Source organism: Lacerta agilis, chromosome 8, assembly GCF_009819535.1.
Source record: "Lacerta agilis isolate rLacAgi1 chromosome 8, rLacAgi1.pri, whole genome shotgun sequence".
In the NCBI taxonomy this organism is placed as follows: Eukaryota; Metazoa; Chordata; class Lepidosauria; order Squamata; family Lacertidae; genus Lacerta; species Lacerta agilis.
Window position 1 is genome coordinate 12554527 of NC_046319.1, and position 19569 is coordinate 12574095.

The 19569-nt window shown below is 45.9% G+C and overlaps 1 protein-coding gene across 4 annotated transcripts in view; it reads right to left on the reverse strand.

The window, feature by feature from the left end:
* Nucleotides 1-19569, reverse strand: part of MTOR (mechanistic target of rapamycin kinase) — a 92616-nt gene that overhangs the window by 64363 nt on the left and 8684 nt on the right. Inside the window, exons 8-22 of one of the 4 annotated variants that reach the window (XM_033159499.1) lie at nucleotides 19139-19247; nucleotides 18206-18392; nucleotides 17524-17652; nucleotides 15330-15574; nucleotides 14976-15191; nucleotides 14354-14559; nucleotides 12187-12309; nucleotides 11908-11997; nucleotides 11653-11745; nucleotides 10406-10540; nucleotides 9552-9681; nucleotides 5644-5894; nucleotides 3671-3712; nucleotides 1666-1752; nucleotides 423-590 (exon numbers count right to left, since the gene is read on the reverse strand). In XM_033159499.1, the coding sequence (XP_033015390.1) occupies nucleotides 423-590; nucleotides 1666-1752; nucleotides 3671-3712; nucleotides 5644-5894; nucleotides 9552-9681; nucleotides 10406-10540; nucleotides 11653-11745; nucleotides 11908-11997; nucleotides 12187-12309; nucleotides 14354-14559; nucleotides 14976-15191; nucleotides 15330-15574; nucleotides 17524-17652; nucleotides 18206-18392; nucleotides 19139-19247 (2211 nt within the window). Of the gene's footprint in view, nucleotides 1-422; nucleotides 591-1665; nucleotides 1753-3670; nucleotides 3713-5643; nucleotides 5895-9551; nucleotides 9682-10405; nucleotides 10541-11652; nucleotides 11746-11907; nucleotides 11998-12186; nucleotides 12310-14353; nucleotides 14560-14975; nucleotides 15192-15329; nucleotides 15575-17523; nucleotides 17656-18205; nucleotides 18393-19138; nucleotides 19248-19569 lie in introns of all 4 variants that reach the window. The other 3 variants (XM_033159497.1, XM_033159501.1, XM_033159500.1) reach the window with 3 other exon arrangements.

A 19569-nucleotide genomic window follows, 5' to 3' on the forward strand; every position in this document is an offset into this window, starting at 1 on the left:
CCCCAAAGAATCCTGGGTAGTTTACCCCTACAGAGCTACAATTCCCAGCACCCTTAACAAACTACAGTTCCCAGGATCCTTTGGGGGAAGCTAGAGAGAGAGAGAGAGAGAGAGAGAGAGAGAGAGAGTTTTAATTCTATTAATGTTTAATTGGTTTTTAATCCCCATCCCCATGTTTTTATCTGTAAGCCGTCAGGGACAAAGGCAGAGAATGAATGAAGTGCTTTAAATATATGGTGCATATGCACCCTAATGGTATTACTTATTCATCTGAATGCAAGAGCAAAGGGGATTTTTTAAATAAACGAGGTTTCCAGAAAGATGCTAAATGCCAGCTGGACCACACTCAATACACCATTTAAAAACTGTCCTGGAATATATTAGTGGTGACACCCAGGTGCCATCCAGGACATTGTGCTCACCTTAGTGGAGACACTGCGGCTGCTGCTGCTGTCATGCATGAAGACTCGCAGCATGTGAGGGATGAGTTGGGGAAGGTAGAGCTTGAACTCCCCACCTAAGGCCACCACAATTTGCTCAATGAGGAGGATAATGGTGCTCTGTATCGAGTTGTTCACAACCCAGAAGTCCTGGAGGGAGAAAGGAGATTTAGGGGTAGGGACACTTTGAAAAATACAAAGCTAAAGAACACTTAATGCGTAGGATGAATTAGGGAGGCTTCAGGTGACTCTCAACTCCTCCAAAACTTAAGATCCCACACAAACCGCATCTATTGCCCAGTCCTGCAGGCTGTTCTCACTGTGGCGAACCAGATGCCTATGGGTCGGGATGTGCATAAGCAGGACATGTGCGCAATAGTATTTTCACACACATGATCCCCAGCAGCTGGTATGCAAAGGCAGAACATCATGGCTAGTGGGGTATTGATAGCCTTAGCCTACATGAATTTGTCTAATCTCCTTTTGAAGTGGTTCAAGCTGGCGACCATCACTATGCCTTGCGGTGGTGCATTTCAGTTTTAACTATGTGCTGTAGGTCTCTGCACCATGCTGAAATACAATCCTCCTGCCTCTCACCTGGCTTCATAAATGGGTCTGCCTGTTATGCAGTCCACCAGGCAGGCTGCCAGAATAACCTGAAAGGATTATTACCCCCAACCCAAAGAGAGGGAAATGATTTCCTTGTAAGCAAAGCAAACTTAGCACACATGATCTGGAACAAAATAAACACCAGGGCATGGATCACAACCGCCACCAACTCAATTTCCCTTTCCAGTGCAGAGCAAATAAAACCAAGCCAGGCTTGACTTCAATAAGGAGTTAAGTCCACCTCCTGATGCCTCTTAATAGGATCAAAGGGAATCTGGGCCCAGTAAACCACAAAACTCTGCCTTGATACATCTGTTCCATAAAAAAATGCTTCTAATAAATTTTCAAGGTATATATCAAGAACTCTTTAATGCCCAGCTGTACTTTGGGGCAGCCTCTTGCCAAAATTAAAGTGTCAAAGCTGGTGGCTCTCAAGCCTCCACAGTGCCTCAGCTACAGGACTTTTCTGATGTTCTCAGCTGCTGCTGCTGCCAGTCAGGGCAGATAACTAGATGGGCTAATAGCATGAAGTTGCTCCCTGTGCCCTTATAGAGTCCATTTTTCCTGCAAGGAGTCTTTTAGAAGAAGCATTGAGCTAAAAGGCAGCTATACTTACTCTCATAAGGGTGACAATTTCATCCATGTAAGGTCGGATGTGGCTTCTCACAAAGGACACCAACATCCCCAGCTGCTGGAACAGGAACTGAAAGGAGCAGGGGAAAGGGTTATAGAAACGAAGGTAAGGGGTGGGACAGAGCAGTTCTCAGGAACTCTTGCTCACAAGTTCCTTACAAGAAAAGCCACCCACCACACTGCTATGGCATGCTGCAAACACAGTGCTCAATTTTGCTCTGGAACCGTTTCTGTGAAGTTCACAGGCACTCCTGTGCACAATTCAAAACCTTGGGTGCGCGCACACAAGAGGCATTCAGACAAGCCACAAAGCATCAAGACATACAAGCGATGACACCATGACTGGAGCGCCACAGAACTTCGCCAACTCATCCCGCCTCAACTTGTCCCACCAGCCAAACTCACCCAGGGTTTCCATGATATCCAAGCCAAGTTCTCACCCCTTGCACCCCACTCCCCCCTCACTCAAACTCTTTCGCGCTCATGTGCCTAGATGCATTTGTAAACACACGACACACAGCAAGAGAATCCACATCCTTTTCAGAAGAAAAGATGGCCGAGCTCTATGCTGAAAGTTCACCTTTTACTATATAGTCAATATCTGTTTGGTGGTTCAGCTGAACAATGCAACAGAAGGGGGGGGGCTAGCTCTGTAAATTTATTAGGAGGCTGTTGCAGAAAAGCGTGGGGAAATAGCTGCGCTGAAAACTATTTTGTGAAAAAACAGGTTCATTCACTGTTTCTATGACAGTATTAAATATAGGTATATTCACAAAAAATAATGAGTAAAATGGCTACTATTGTGACAGGTTAGGTTATATGTTGGGTGGGGAGACTACTTGCATTTTGTAAGGACTTAACAGGAATGCATTTCCTTTCCTGGGACCCTTGTTAGCTTAGTTTACGCCAGGGTAGGTTGTCCCCAAATGAAGCCTGCTTCTTTTTGCTTAGTTCCCATGCTGGGTGTTGCTTCATGACAAAGTGCCTTTGGGGAAGGGAGAACCATGTGCTGAAAGAGGCTTGTTGCCTGGCTGGCTTGCCATCAGCTGAACAGCTTTGATGCCATGGAATGTTCATAAACCTTCCAAATTTGGGGTCAGGGGATAAGAGGTACAAGCAACAGAATCTTAGCAGCAAAGCTTTCATGAGGGAAGCAAAAGGCAAGTTTGGATGGGGTTCTGTGGGTTTGGCTGAAAGGGAAGCAGCGACAAGGGGTGCAGAGTCAGGCAGGGTGGGGGATGAGGCCTGAAAAGGTACAGGCCAATAACTCTATAGGGACTCCTAGGGAATGGATAAACTGTGTGGTGTGTGCAGGAAGGGAGAAATGAACAGGCAAAGGAGTAGGGAGGACAAAGAGGTGAATTTCACATATAGCCTACAACTAAAACATCTATATTTTGGTCTGCAGGTTTCTTTTGTACAGTACTTCCATTTATTTTAATTTACTTTTATTAAAGATTTTCTTGGTTTACAAAAGTACATGCCTTGCCTCTTTTTTCAAGTTACAAATCAGTTACATTTGTTGTGAGACATTAGTGTTGAGTACAGTTTAAGGTTGGGGAAGAAGAGTGGGGAGAGGAGGGGTTAGGTGGTGAGGCTTACATTCTTTTGTATAGTGTACGTCTGGGGTTTTGTGTCAGCGTCAACTGGGTAGGTTCTCTTTCTGTTCATTTATTGCATTATTACCTTTCCTTGGCACTGATAGGTATTGCGGGGCAGGGTGTGGTTGGTTGTCTGTGGTTGGCTGCAGTGGGGTTTGTTTGCATTTGTGACTGGGGGGCAGGGGCAGGAGGGCTTGTTGGGTCAGGTAAGCCAGATTGATTTGTATGCTGTCAGTAGATTCTTGTTGTCGTCTTCAGTACTTCCATTTATCAAAGATTTGTAACACCGAGCTTCACATAAAGCTGCCTTTGCTTGGGAATACGAGATGTTTTATACACACCACATGAAGTGCCCTGTTTAGGCGTTTAAATGCCGTATGTACCCACCTCAGCTCTTCTCCCCAGCACACTTTCACCATCTTCTTTTACCTGAAAATTTTTAAAAAGAGTAGGCAAAAGTATGTAGCTTTCAAGGAAGTCAGATCAAGTCTGGTCCAGGCACCCAGAGCACCAGAATTTGGCCTTGAAATCCACAAGTTATTTTGTTCTGGGAGAGAACCAGCCAGTGGCGGCTGCAGTCTTACAAAGGTAACTTTAACAGCAGCGCATGCCGGGAAAGCTCATCCCACATACAACACACAGCTCTAACCAAACATACATTCCCAGCTTGTCCACTCTACATACATGGAGCTCAATCTAGGGAACAACCTGAGCCCTGTTCAATGTTTTGAATCTGTGCTAATATTTTAAAAGATTTTGACAGGGCTTGCAAAAGACCTAACTTCCTCCAAATTGCGCTCCATTCGGGAAGCAAAATCAAGCAAAAAGCAGCTGAGGCCTTTGTGGGTCCCCGTGCAATTTCAATAGTTATTCTCAGTTTGACAGACAAATTGAAAACTCATGTCTCCGATCCCAGCCCATTGGGTATGCCAATGACAAAGCAAACACCTCTTTTTTGTCTCAGATCCTTACCATCCATTATTATAATTATTTTAAAATGAATGCCGTTTGCTTGAAGCAGAACATAAATTTATGCCGCGGTTTAGTTCTTTGGTGGCAAGCAGCAGCGTGTCCACAATCAACCACAAGAGTTTCTCATGTCTGATATAAACGCTATAGGTTATATCCAATGTTAGTCCTCTTCAGAGCAAGCCCATTGAAATTAATAAGAACATAAGAAGAACTTGCTGGATCAAGCCAATGGCCTATGTAGTCCAGAATGCCTGTGGGAAACCTTTTAAGCAGGATCTGAGCACAAGAGCAACTCTTCCCTCCTGTGGTTTCTGGCAACTGGTATCCGGAAGCATTACTGCCTCCACTGTGGAGGCAGAGCACAGCCATCATGGCTGATAGCCACTAATAGCCTCCTCCTCCAGGAATTTATCCAATCCTCTTTTAAAGCCATCCATGTTGGTGCCCATTACTGTCTCCCTGTGGGAGTGAGTTCCACAGTTTAACTATGCACTGCATAAAGAAAGACTTTTTATTTGTCCCGAATCTTCCAACATTCAGCTTCAGTGGATGACCTTGAGCTCTAGTGTTATGAGAGACTTTTCTCTATCTACTTTCTACGTGCCATGCATCAGTTTATAAACTTCTATCATGTCACCACTTCCTCACCTTGTCTCTGAACTTAAAAAGTCCGAAACGCTGCAACTTTTCTGCACAGAGGAGTTGCTCAACCCCCTTGATTATTTTGCTGGCCCTTTTCTGAACCTTTACAAACTCTACGACATCCTTTTTGAGGTGAGGCGACCGGAACTATACGCCGTGTTCCAAATGGAGTAATGGGGATGGCTAGCTTAGGTCCGTTAATTCCAATGGATCTACCCTTATAAACTTAATTGGATACAACTCTATAGTTTTGGAATTAGAATTGAAACTTGCTCAGAGCAACCCGGCACCTGCCAGAACCGTGGTGGGGACCAAGGTGGGGGAGTCTGGCCAGCTGCGGCATCACACATGTGCTTCCCCCTGCTGACAGTAGTGAGGGCAGCAGCCACAACCACAACAAAAAGCAGCACACGCCTGGTATATAAAGGTCTGAAGGTTACAACAGGCAGAAGGGCAAGGGAGACCAGTGAAAGCTAGCTCAGAGCAAAAGAGCCTTCACAAAAGTGGAAGCCACTAAATAGCAGGCTTTCTAAGGCTGCAGCAAAGAATGGTTAGTAACGGACGATATTCCAAAAGATTGAAACGGAGACGGGAAGCGGTCACTCACTTTTGCAGCATGCCTGCAGACACAGACAACTCAGCAACGCCCCATATTTCAGGAATCGGCCTTCTTGGTTTTCTCAAAGCCGATTCTGGTTTCAGGGGAGGGTGGAGGAGGACAGACTGGGGTGGGAGGGGGCACTCACCTCGCGGATGGCACCATCACAAACCCGAATGACATTGAGAAAGGTCGGCATGACCTGAGGCAGGAACTGCACACACTTGAGCCCGAGAGACTTGAAAATGAACGTGATGGCTTGCACCACCATTGTGTGGTGGTGGGACAAGGACTGGTCCCGGAAGATCCTCATGAGGGCCACCATGGAGACGGCAGGGTAGAACTCATCCAAGGGGAGGTTGCCCATGTTGACCAGCATCTCGCTGGTGCTATAATCGGCTGAAAAGGGAGGGAGGATTAACCGCAGATATGGGCGGGGGGGAGGAATTATGTGATCACTATAGAATTTTGAGTCACTAACCCTAGCCACTGTGAAGACTCTTTGGAGCTCCTAGGCTGGGGCTTTAAGACTGCGAGCTTTTATTTAAAGAAGAAAAAGAAGAAGGCGCTAGCCCTTTCAGAAAGAAAACTTTCTAAGTGATTTCTGTGAAATGGGCTAGCCAAGCTGCTCCTGCCTGTCACGTGTTTTTGGCCAACAAGTGAAGTTAGAGCTGTGATTGATAAATGGGCTGTTTGGACATTGGTCATCAGAAATCCCTAGGGTCCTAAAATGCTACTGGTTCCACTTTAGTGCACTTTTCCTCCTTCTATCTTATCCTTGGAATCTCAATAGTTTGCCCTTCCAGCTAGGATGCTTCTTTGCTGTGGTGGGGTTTGCCTGAGATCAGGTAGTCCCTAAAAGTTATTTTCTGCAACTACTACTACACAGTAAGCGTGGGTGGATGTTAAAGAATTTCCCCCCTCCCCACAAAGGCAAATGTGAAAACCTTGCAAGGAGGCTTAAGCATGCCTCCTGTTGTGCAGGTGCTAAAGACCAGGTACTCATTAAAAATGCACTGTATAGTTAATTTATAGTACAATTGTATATGTGTCTCCTCAGAAGTAAGTCTCTGTGTTCAACAGGGTTTACTCCCAGACACAGAATAGCCGCCTAGGTTTTGGTTTAGCATTGGGAGGAAACCAGGTTCATGTACCTTTAACAGAAGATATTAAACAGATTAAGTCTTTTCTAGTATGGAAATACAATTATGGGAAAATCTGTGCCATGTCCGTACTCTCTAATTTTGTGATATGCCACTTCCTACACTTTGTGTCTGGTGCCCCCAGCACTCTCTCCAAATTTGAAATGTGCCCATTGGCCCAAAAAGGTAGGTGACTGTTGCTATAAATGACATGTCTCCAGCCTTAGTTTGCCTTATTTATTCTGCAGTTGTAAACCATTTTGTTGAATCTATACTTCTGCCACAGAGCATAGGGAGAGGCAAAGGGCTGAATGAAGCACAGTAGCCCCCTGGCCCAATGGAAAGCTTATTCAGCTGCCAATCTCTTGCTTCTGAGAATTGCCAGGCACTGCCCACACCCTTTCAAACCAATCATAATGTTGGTTTCTCAATCCTGGCATTTCAGGAAGCTAAATTTGGTGCCTTTCCTGCACTTGTAGACTTGCAGCCATAACCCACCAGGGCATCTAGCATGCAAACATTGTGTTTAAATTCAACTGACTGTGGACAGAGCTTGTTTCAGCTCTATCATTACAATGGAGCAAGTATTTGAGGTATTACCCGGTACATGGTGCAGGGGAGTTGAAGAGAACCACAACATGAAACACTGTCAGGGGACCACCAGGGGTCAGTAGAGAGCACGATGAGGGGGTGAGAGGGGTCTCGGATGCTGAGAGTCCGAGCATGCCACGAGCAGGAACAGGGCGGCATGATGGAGGGGCTGTCAGACTCTAGAGAGCCCGAATGCCACCTGAGCAGCCAACTGAGCAGCTCGGGAACAGAGGGAGGTGGCAGCCCCGTCGCCTCAACAACGTAGGGGAATCAAATGGAAGGAAGAGAGGAGGAGATTTGGGGTTCCCCAACTACTATGTAGTGTTCCCGCCGAGCGCCACTTCCGGAATCTGAAAGTGACTGAATGGATGCTAGAAACTTAGCTCTGACTTGTACATATCTGTATAATAAAGCAATGTAAATATACAGATCGGGAGTCGAGAATCGTTACTCGTGGGAAGCACCACTACGTCCTGACAAACACTAACCCCTCTTTGCCAGGAACTTTCCACACCCCATCTCTGGCCAAACAAGTGTCTCCGTCAAACCATTTCCTTAATAAATGTTCATCATAAGTCACAGTATTAAGTGGCTTTTCAGTTCTCAGGAAAGCTTACAAACTAATCAGTTATAGTCACAGCTGGAGAGAGGGAGATTTAATATCCTCTACTTATTGTTGGCTTTCTTCTCTACATTTGGCTCTGCATGCCAGAATCCTGGTTTTCCATCAAACCCTAAAAGAGCTCCAGCTCCCAATAGTGCAAAATTGGTGGATGCTTCATTATAGCTGCTTGTAAGTTTAATTCTGTGGGTTCAGGACTTGGCCAACAGGTATATCATGCCCAATTTTGTAAATCCAGATTGCTACATTTGGGTGCAGGGAGGGGACTTTTTGCACCAAAGGAGAGTAGACTGAAGCAAACATCTGGCAGGCAGCTGCATGGTTCCACCCCATCAAGTAGTTTAGCACCTTTAAACTTTCTAATTCAGGAAACAGCTACACAAACAGGCAGAAAGAGACAGGAAATGAGAAAAACTGAGCTGACGTGTGAGGTTTTCATGGGCAGCATCTCCTCAAAAGGGGAGCCACAATTTTTGTGCATGTGGAGATAGTTTCACCATTTAAAACCAGGCTGCTATTGGAGACTAAACTGCCCATCAACTTCCTTTCTTTTAAGAAGAAGGGTGGGTAGATCATTATTTCTAAATAAATAAACTGAGTGGTTATTTGCAGGAAAGGTTTCAAACCGAAAAGTCTATGATTGCCACTTCTAGCCCAGAGCTTGACTGAAACCTAAAGGGAAGGGAAGCAGCCCAGTGGGAGAGCACAGATTTTTCATGTTCAATCCCCAGCATCTCCAGGAAGGGCTGGGAAAGATGTCCCATCTGAAACTCTGTGGAGCTACTGCTGGTCAGCATCAACAATACTGAGACTTAGATAAACCAGGCTCTGTATAAGGCAGCTTCCTGTGTTTCAGCTCCTGCCAGCTTCAACCCAGCACGGCCAAGGGTTAGAGATGATGGGAGCAGTAGTTCAACAACATCTGGAGGACTACAGGTTCCCTATCCCTGCCATTTAATATGTTGGCTAGGGGGCCCGTGGATTTTATTTCCCAGAATGCTGCTATCACAGAGAAGGAAGGTGCACATGCTCCATTGAGAAAGGCTGATCTACAAACAACAATGTACGTTTTTATCTTCACATGTAAATAGATTGAATCAACCTGATCAATCAATCGAATTCCATATAACTAGTCTATTAAGTGGCAGGGTTTTAGTTTTGTTTTTTAAAGAAGGTAACATCCCTACATATCACCCATGTCTTCTGAGGGGAATCAAGGAAGATCACTGCTTATCAACAGTGCCGAACTATTAATGTAATGTTGTGGGGGGGGGGGGGTTGGCAGAGGAGTGGTGGTAGAAACCATCTAGCCCATCCTCACAACAGCCCTCTGATCAAGGTCTCCACCTATTCCCATTTTATCGATTCAAGTGTGAGGTACAAATATTCCAACTTGTGTACTGTATACATTTGCAGGTGGAACTGGGGGTTTAAAAAATCCACACACCCCACACCTCATCCACCAGCCAGAGGTCGTCAATGGGATCCAGATATTGCTTGGACTCCAACTCCCAGCAGCCAGAATGTCCAACGGTTCAGGGGATGGTGCTGGGAGGTGGAGTCCACCAACAACTGGGGGGAAGCCACATTCTATATCTTGGTCATAAGAATTTTGGGGGACAGGGGACCCAGCACGAAGGCTAAGAGTTCTTCCTTGAAGCAGACTGAACCCCTGGACCTCCCCTTTCTGAATATACTTACAAGAATCTTGGCTTGATTTAGACTCTGACAGGCTGACAGCAGAGGCATCTCGCGACTGGTCTATCATGCCAATGTTCACTTTGTGCTTGTATGGATCCAGAGCCCCCAGGAGGCCAAGGACACGAATAGCCTAACAGGAACAAAAGATGTGTGTTGGGGGGGGGGGGTTAAGAATCATCACGCTTCAAAGGAAAGCATCATCAAAAGAAGCATCACCAACGCAAAAGGCAGACAATAACTGTGAAAGCACAACCTCAAACCAGCAATTCCAAGGACAGAATTTTGGCTTTTGGTGTACAGCTAGACAATTGGAAGAGTCTCAGATCTGGCTTAAATATAGAGAGACAACCGTGACTGATTCAAAGCTGAGAATTTACCAGATGGGATGATTCTGCCAGCCAGCCATCAGCTAGGAGGCACTTTGTGTCACTGTGCAGCTCCCTGATTACTTTATCAAGCTTTCTCCACCTATTTATTTAATGCGCATGTTATAAATATGTTATAAAGCCTACAAATATGGTATAAAACCTCAAAGCCCTTCACATGTTTTCCCACACTACTGTCACCCTATCATAAGCTTTAGGCATCTTTAAAAAGTACATCACACATTTTTTTTGAAAAAGTATTGATTTAAATAGTCCCCCCCACAACCTGTGGAACACAATTTTTCACAGTAAGAAATCAAAACTTCTCATGTCTCACCATGGACACCTGTAATCATTCAATACACAATTGTGTGTGTTGGTCAAATTGGTCAATGCACAAGAGAACATACTTCCATTCATCCCCTTTGGCATGAATTCAAGAGAATTTTTACTAAGCCTGCCCTTGTTTCTCAGCCTGTAGCAGCCTACCTCTCTCCGGGTACCCTGGTTCTGCTCTGTCTTCAGGAAGTTCAGCAACACCTCCAAGAGAGTTGGATATTTCCTATAGGGTTCCACCACATAGCCAGTGCTGGCCACCAGCTGACCCAGGGTCCAGAGAGCCACCTGGAAAAGATCCGTCGTAAAAAAGAATGCTTTTTATTTTTGTTTATGAGACATAGTTAGGAGTCAACTGGCTGGTTGGCTCTCTTACCTTAACCTGGTGACCTCCAATGTTGTAGGGCCCCAACTCAGGTCAGTCACACTTAGAATGGCCAACGGCAAGGGGTGATGAGAGTTAGGAGCCCAGCAACATACAGAGCCTGCTGGAGCAGGACAACAGTCCATCTACAGTCCAGCATCCTGTTCCCACAGTGGTCAAACAGATGCCTGTGGGAATTTTGCAAGCAGGACCTGAGCAAAATAGCACTCTCCCCTCCTATGGTTGTAGCAACTGCTGTTCAGAATTACTGCCTGCAACCACAGAGTCAGAGCTGAGCCATTGTGGCTAACAGCCATTGATATCATTCTGCAGGTCACCAGACTGGAGAAGGTGGCCTTAGATATTAAAAAGAAAAAGACAGAGATATAGGGGCAAGGAAGGGCAATTTGGCTTAAACACTAAATGTAGGCACGAAGTCCTTTGCTGATTTTTTTAACACTGTGCCTCCCAGTCTTCCTGGCTTGGGGAATTACCAGCATGGCAATGAGCTCCAAAAATTCACTCCAGATCACTTGGAAGTTTGTGTGTTTTGTGTAAGTTCAGTTCATTCAATTTATATATGGCTTCCCACAAAAAAATGTCCCAAATCAAAACTAAAGAAAATGCAATACTAAAATCAAAGAAATATTTTTAAGAACAGTATAGTATCACATCATTGCTGCTGCCCCAAACACCTAGGAAAACAAATGTCGAGGTGGGCACCAGGCAAGTCTACCTGAAGAGAGCATTCCATAAATGTGGGGCTATCACTGAGAAGGTTGTGATTTATGAATAAATAAAGGGAGGAGGTGGCTTCCTGAATGGGCACTTTGCGGGGTTTTTTTTTGTCTTATTATTGTTTTTCTAAATTTGGTATTAATGTCTGTTATGCTATTTGCATTTTAAGAATTGCAAGTAGCTTAGAGGCATCTTTTTGTGAAAAGTGATGTGGATTATTAAGTTTGCTTTGTACAATATTCTAAGATTGGAGAGGAAAATCAAAAAGGCTTTCATGAAAGCAGGCCATGCTGCTCACCTGTCTCTTAGCAAGTAGGGAGGAGTCCTGGAGCATGTCCATGATAATGATGAAAAGCTCATCCACCCATTTCCTCATCTCCAGCCCGCTCACCTGTTGAGGGAGGAAAAAGAGGATGTGGAGGGTGAGCAGAAGGAACAGAAAGTTTACAGGCATGAAGTGACCATGGCAGTGCTCATACTGCTATGAAAAATGTGGTTCTGTCAAGCAAAATAAAATAAAATAAAATAAAAATCCAAACTTCTAGAGGTTTACCTGTGCCAGTTCACCAATGGTAGCCAGGACGTTATTGATTACTCCAGGGTTCGGATCAGGGTCAGGGTCTTTCAGTTTCACAATTAATGCCTGTTAATGCAGAAGGAGGAATTTTGATAAGGGAGGAAAATAAGTCTGTGTTTGTGGCCCATTTCAGCAGAGCATTCGTGCCCTGCCCAGAAAAGCACAGTGGATGCAAATCATTAAATTAATGGCGTAATGTATACATGAATTCAGAAAAAAAAACCAATCATCCTACATGTGCTATGAAAGGCCTACCTTGAGAATGGGTTCCATATAGGGGCGGATAAGTCTCGGGGCATTGGAGACCAGGTGCCCCAACATCCTTGCACTCTGCTCTTTGATCCTGCCAACACCACTGTGCTCTAGCTCTGTCAGAATCTGAAGGAGAAAAAGATGCCATGGAGGTGAGAGCTAGTATTTCTCCAGTGAGGAGATTAGGAAGTAAATAACAAGCCTACAACCCCCATTCTCAAACAGCAAAAGATTATCTTCCTTCATCTGGTCCTTATATCTATGGAATGTAACAGTGGACTTCAGCCTCCAATGGAAGAAGCAAAGATAATGAAGAAAAGACCTGCTTGTAACATCAGGCCAGGTCAGGGGTGGTTTCAGTTTTGGTCAGGACATCAGGCTGCTGGTTGGCTAGGAAGCTTCACCCAAGAACACACAATGAAGTCTTGACTCTCCACACCAAAGTTCTTCAACTTGAGTCCCCAGATGTTGCTGGACTGCAACTCCAATCATCTGCAGCCATCTTAGCCAATTGCCAGGGATTATGGAAGCTGTAGTCCAACATCATCTAGAGACTGAAGAACGAAGAGAGCCAACTCAAGCATTCATATTCTCTCCATCAATTGCACAAACCCACCTTTTCCTCCTTAGTTGGGGCCTATGCAGGGAAAAGTCCAAGAAGAAAGTAAGAATGCAAAGGGGGACCTTTTAGGTCCTCCTCATCTGTCCTCAGGAATCCCCCCTTGTGTGTGCACACACACATCCCATTGTCCAAGGGAAAGATTATAGCTTAGTTGTAGAGCACTTGCTTTGCATGTAGAAGGCCCCAGGTAAAAACCACAGCATCTCCAAGTAAGGCTAGGAATGCCCCCTGTCTGAAACCCTGGAAAGCTGCTGCTGGTTATTGTGTTAGATGGGCCAATGGTCTGTGTGAGAAGACACCACAATTGCACCCAGGGTCCTATGCTATGTGGGGAAAGAGAGATCCAGCCAAATAGTGTACACCTCTGCTTGCCCACACTTTCCTTTAAACCTTTTCACTGCCACCAGGTGAATGAGTAGTTTGAGCCCAGCTGCCTTTCACAAAACAGACCTTGTGTCTGCTCAAGTACAACTCAAATAGCATGGAACTTGGCTCCAGGTGTAGGGGTGTATAAACAGAGACAAGTGTTAATGAAATAAAGTTAAATATTAACTAAAAAGGGAAGGAGGGAAGTTCTTACAAAAAAAATGTTTCACATAGAAAAACCTATGGAAAACCAGCATATCTCACAACGGAACAAAAGAACAACTAAATAAATGGTTAGCCACAAAACCAGCTCTCCCTCCCTAGGCATATTCCTTAAGACCACAGACTTAACCAGGCAGCTCTTCACATAAGACTTTTCTATGATCCTTCTCACTGGTATATATCCTTTGTGAGAGACCCTCCTTGATCAGAATACTAAAGAAGAACTGCGGGTATGGTCTGGGGCTATGTGACTCACAAGACTAGTAATCAACAAGATTAAAGGAAGCTTTTGGACTTTAAATCTCAACTCACAACAGGCCATGTGAGATCCCACACATCTTCAATGGTTTCCCCACCTTCCAATCTGACCTTGACCCAAACAGGTCAGGCTTAACAAGTTAACTCCATGTTCCCCAATGAACATTTACTAGACATGGCAGTTCAATTAATTTCCTTCCCCATATGACACAGTACAAGGCAGATTCCTCTGTCGCTATGCCAATGTCCCTTAAATAAAACCTAGAGAAGTGCACCTGGAACCTGGCCAAAACAAGGGTGTGGCAGCTAGACTGGTGACTGGGAGCAGCTGCCAGACCACATAACACTGGTCTTGAAAGACCTACATTGGCTCCCAGTACGTTTCCGAACACAATTCAAAGTGTTGCTGCTGACCTTGAAAGCCCTAAACAGCCTTGGTCCAGTATAGCTGAAGGAGCGTCTCCACACCCATTGTTCTGCCCGGACACTGAGGTTCAGTGCCGAGGGCTTTCTGCCGGTTCCCTCACTGCGAGAAGCCAAGTTACAGGGAACCAGGCAGAGGGCCTTCTCAGTAGTGGCACCTGCCCTGTGGAACACCCTCCCACCAGATGTCAAGGAAATAAACAACTATCTCCCTCTGCTTCCACGGCCAGACAGTTTCACCTTCTTGGCGCCTCTCCAAAATCTTCCAACTCCTATTACCTGAATCAGCATCTTGCGTAGGAATGGCATGACGAAAGCTGGGTTCATGCTGCTCAGCCGGCCCACAGTGCAGATGCCCAGCTCGCGGATTTCAAACACCTGATCATTCAGGGCCACAAAAAGAGCCTGCAAGTTCTCTGCCTGGGCCAGGTGCGCGTCGAATCGCTCATCCAGGGAGGCCAGCACGCAGTATCGGATGTCAGGGTCTGAAAGAGCACATTTGAGCAGCAGGTGCTTGAGTGCAGCCTGGTTTAACAGTGCTGAATGATATAGCCAAATCACAGGGAGGGCATTTCGGCCAAAAAAAGGTTAGGCAACCCTGCTCCGTGGTCTCAGGGAAAGAGAGATATTGCCCATCATTTACTACTTGACTGTTTTCACCAGAGATGCCAGGAATTGGATCTGGGACCTTCCAAAAATGTGCTCTGATACTAGTGTTGTTCTCCAGGTGTTGGCACATCACAGCACCCTGAAAAACTGATTATTGGGAGTTACAGCGCTGGCCTACCCAATGATCAGAACAGTAAGATTAGAACTGAAGGGGGTGGGCACTGTTCGTATACTTTGCTGGGAACCTGATAAAAGCACCATAGAAATGACAAGCCTACCCCTCTGCACTCACCTGGGTCTGTGATACCGACCACCAACAGTTTGCTGAGGACATCCGCCACCACCTGCACAGCGGTTTGGCTGACGACATGGGTGTGCCCGCTAATCAAGTGAATGGATGGTGTGAGCAGGCGCGAACATGTGCGAGCTGCCTCCATCCGGACCTCCTTGTGCTCGCTGTTGAGGAAGTGGTCCGCACAGTGCCGGACAAACTGAGTCAGTGAATGCCCTAAAAGGGAAGGGGGGTGGAACAGATGGAGAAAATATTTTGCTGCCACTCTCACACATGAGGTGCGCTAGCAGGGGTAACCCTGCTGCCCCTCTCATTTAGGATTTCAACTTGTTTCCTCCCGCTGCCATCGCTCACCTTCAAACTCAAAGCTGCCCAGGGTGCGGAGCGCAAGTGTGGTGCTGCCCACATCGTTGGTCTCAGGGATATTGGTGAGGCTGGGAGAAGCCAGCTGGTGGGCCAAGCCTTTTGGCATGCCTGGGTGGCGCAGGGGTCTGTGCATCAGAACCATGGAGAGCATCTTAAGCAGTCCGTCCTGGATCTCCTTCTTCAGCTGGGGGATCTGGCGACTCAAGTCGTACAGCACGGCTGTCAGGGCAGGGCTGAGGCAAGACAGAGGTCCGCACAGGTCCTTTAGCTTGGCAAGCCATTAAGCATGAGTTCATATCCTTTTGCAGTTCTCTCCTCATCCTCTAGGCTGGGAATGGAGAACGTGTGCCCCTCCAGATGTTTCCAGGGTACAACTCCCATCAGCCACTGCCAGCACAGCCAATGGTTAGGAATGATTGGAGCTGTAGTCCAGCAACACTTGGAGAGTTACAGGCTCCCCACTTCTGCTCCAGTCCAATTGTCCAGTCTTATTGGGCAAACTCTTTTGTGGGCTTTGGTGGTGTCAAAGCCCACAAAATATTTTTTTAAAAAAGAAATCAAAGTCATTTGGGTCTATTAGGAAAAGTCTTTCTCTATCTTTCTCTGACACACAAATTAAAAAATCATCAGAAATGTATTGGCAGAGTCCTTCCAGACCTGAAAACAATTCCGGCCTCAGACTAGTTGCCTGGATATAATTCCCAACAGTTGCCAGACTCCTACCAAGAGGGTTGTGGAAGGTCAAGAGACAAAAGAATTCAGCTTTCAAACTTGCCCCCACTGGTAATAATGATTAATAAAAAAATGTTTGCTTGTTTGCTTGGGCATTTGCCTCACAGGAGATATTTAAAATGACAGAAGTGGACACTGAGGCCTTCAGAGGAATTCATGTGGAATTCTGGAAATACTTTAAATACCAGCACACACTCCATTCTGGAGAGACACATGGAGAACTTGACATTTCACTGAAAAACAGCAGCTTCCTCAGAGCTAACAACACATGCCGCACTCTGCATACCCCCTACACCTGACAGAGGTGCACAAGATGAATAACAGCACAATCCTAAACTTGCATGATGCTGGGATTGGAATACCACCCCTGCTATACCAGCAGAATGCTCACTGCATCCAGTGCAAGGCCAGCTCAGGAGTGGGAAAGAAAAACACATGGGTTGAGCCACTGGATTCATGATGAGGGGGACACACGTGCTCCCAGCAAAGACCCCTGCATCATTATTCGTTATTATTAAAATTCTATCTGGCCCTTCCTCTCAAATGAGGTCCATATCAGTAATAAACAATGCAATTAATACTTCGAAAAAGAGTCAAAACTTCTGGGATGCTTCAGCAAAGACATGCACACATAGCCCAATGCTCTACCGGCAGGATAGCTGTAATGGGTGGCATAGGGTAACACACTTATATTATATCCCTTCAATTCTATTCTTCAGAGGTGGAGCCCAAGGGCTGCATTCCTGCATAGGCAACACATGCCAGTATGGGATAGGGGCCAGAGGCAAAAAACGAGTGGGGCAATGGATGCTGCTCTCACCTTTGTACAGTAAGCTACAGAAGTCAGGTGTTAAGACATCACAACACCCACATCCCTCCATCTTGGCAAGCAGGACCAACTATCAACAGTTCAAGGACACATTCCAGCCAGGAAAAAGCACTCGAGGAGGAGTGTCCTGGGGATAGTCCAGAGGGCCAGATCGAGATGCTTCAAGGGCCTTGTTCCCCAGCCCTGCAGGGAAACAGTGCTGCACCTAAACAAGAGGCATGTGTCTGCAACCATGAAGCGGGCATGCACCAAGGATAAGCCACCAAGCGCAACAGCTCTGTGGCGTAAGCCCACTTGACGTTTCAGATGTATTTGGGGTAGTACTAACTAAGTTTTACCCAGGGCAGACCCACTGGAGCTAAGTTAATCATGGCCATTAATTTCAATGCATCCGCTCTAAGTAGAACTAGCAACAGAGACAAACCCTGCCCCCTCCAGGGTTGCTGTAGTGTTTGCAGCAGGTCCCAAAGAGAACATGCTGGAAATGTGGGTGGGGCGTAAAGCCTGACAGCGGAGCCTTAGCCAGTTGTATCTTTTGAAAAAATGCTAATGGTTAGCAGAGGGAAACGCAAACCCACAAGTGCCACATAGTGGCTGGCGGAGGTAATGGATAATCCCTACCTCAGTCCTACAGCCAGCATGGGTTCCAGAAGCTCCTTGATGTCTTGCTGGATGGAGGGCCCCATCGCACGTGCCAGCATACTGATACAGGTAAAGACGGTGGCATCCACCTGCACCGACTTCTGCCTCCTGCTGAAGTGCATCAGAATTACAGTGTCATCCTGACTATCATCCTATTTGTATAACCATTTCTCCTGCCCCCCCACCCCCAAGACAAAGATTAACAGGATGCAAACACCACCTAAGGATGAGCCAGAAGAAAGCCCAGTGGGTGTGTTATTATTATTACTATTACCATTATCAATTTGTAAGATCCCAGGGCAGGTTACCACAATTAAAATATATGTGGGGGTTTTGTGTGTGTGTAACGTGTGTGTGTGCATGTCTCTCTCTATATATGTATGTGTATAAATTATATCAATGAATCGTAGTGGGTTTGTGTGAATTTGTTAACATTTTCTGTGAATGCATTAATGGAATAACGTAATTACACTTATGCTTTTAAATATCTTCTGAGTAGCTTGGAAACCTTTAAATCATATTAATTATAATTTTGGCAGAAGCCCAATTCTTGGCAGCTTCTGTATGTTTCAAAAGAAACACTGGGCAAAAAATCATTCCCTCCCACAGTTCGGAAATCCGTGAACACTTTTAAAAGACATCACAGCAGCAGCACACTCACTTATGGGTAAGGTCCTTTGGTGGAAGGGCAGCCTTTATAATTTCAAGAACTTTGGGAAGGTACACCTGGAATTCTGACCGGACGGCCACCGAGAGCAAGCCCAAGGCCTGGAAAGCGGCTGTTCGCTCCTTCTCTTTTTTGACGCAGCTCAGCACGTGGTTCATGGTGTCTGGAAGATAGTGGTCAGCTGGCCACAAGTTCACATGAAAAGAGGAGAGAGGAAGCACAAGCAACATTATTTCGGGGTTTCATTTGTTCAGTGAGAAAGAGGTTACTGGCCAAATCTGCTCACAAACTTGTTTACCAGAAGCCCGGCTTTCAAATGTAGCTGGGTGATTTTTAGTTAAAAGTTGCTGGACACCACAAGAGGGGAGAGTGCTCTTGCACTTGAGTCTCGCTTGTGGGTTTCCAGATCTGGTTGGCGACTGTGAGAATGGGATGCTGGACTTGATGGGCCAGTGGCCTGATCCAGCAAGGCTTTTATTATATTGGGTCCTGCTTGTGGGTCCTTACCTAGTGAGTGAGGAAGGAAAGGCAGTTTGCTTATGCTCAGAGGTCATTCACAGCCACCAGCCAGTAGGCACAGAGAAATAACAGCCATGGCTAAGGCATGGCTCTGGTTCCAGGGCACCAAGAAACACTCAGTTGAAAGTAAGCACAGAATCTGGAAGGTCTATCCCAGCCTTTCCCAAGCTGAAGCACTTCAGACATTTTGGACTACCACTTCCATCAGCCTCAGCCGGCATAGTTGTAGCTGTAGGATATATTCCACCCAGTCACCACCAGTCTGTAGTAGAATAAGTATATTCCATTCTGTACAGGAATAGCAAATGGGTTTGCTCCTGCAGTCCCATCTCCTCCACCTGTTGCCCCCTGCAAAATGAAATTTTAAAATCCTGCCTCTGAAAAAGCAGCATGCAAGAGCGTTTTTACCTGTGAAAGCAGAAGGACGAAAAGCTGCCAGGCGTGGCAGTAAACTGAGGACAGTCATTTGGATCAGAGAGTTCTTGCTGCTTCGGCACTTCAGAACCCAGTAGCACACCTGAGAGACATAAAAATAGGTAAAAGGGTGTTATGGCAACAGAACAGAAAACGAGGCTTGAGGTGTATGGTTGGGCCATACCACTTCAGATTGCAGATGTGTGAGTGGTTGTTAAGAGATGTGAAGGGCTGAGATAGCAACCAGAGGGTCCTCCCCCCCCTGCAATTTTTCCGGGGGGGGGGGAATGGAGATCTGTGGATAAATGGGGGCAAAACATCTCATGAGCAATTTTCTTTTGTAGAATAGTGAGAGAAATGCACTTTAAGGGATAGTTTTAAAACATTGTTTGAGATACACTTCAGTCCCTCTAAAATGGTTTAAA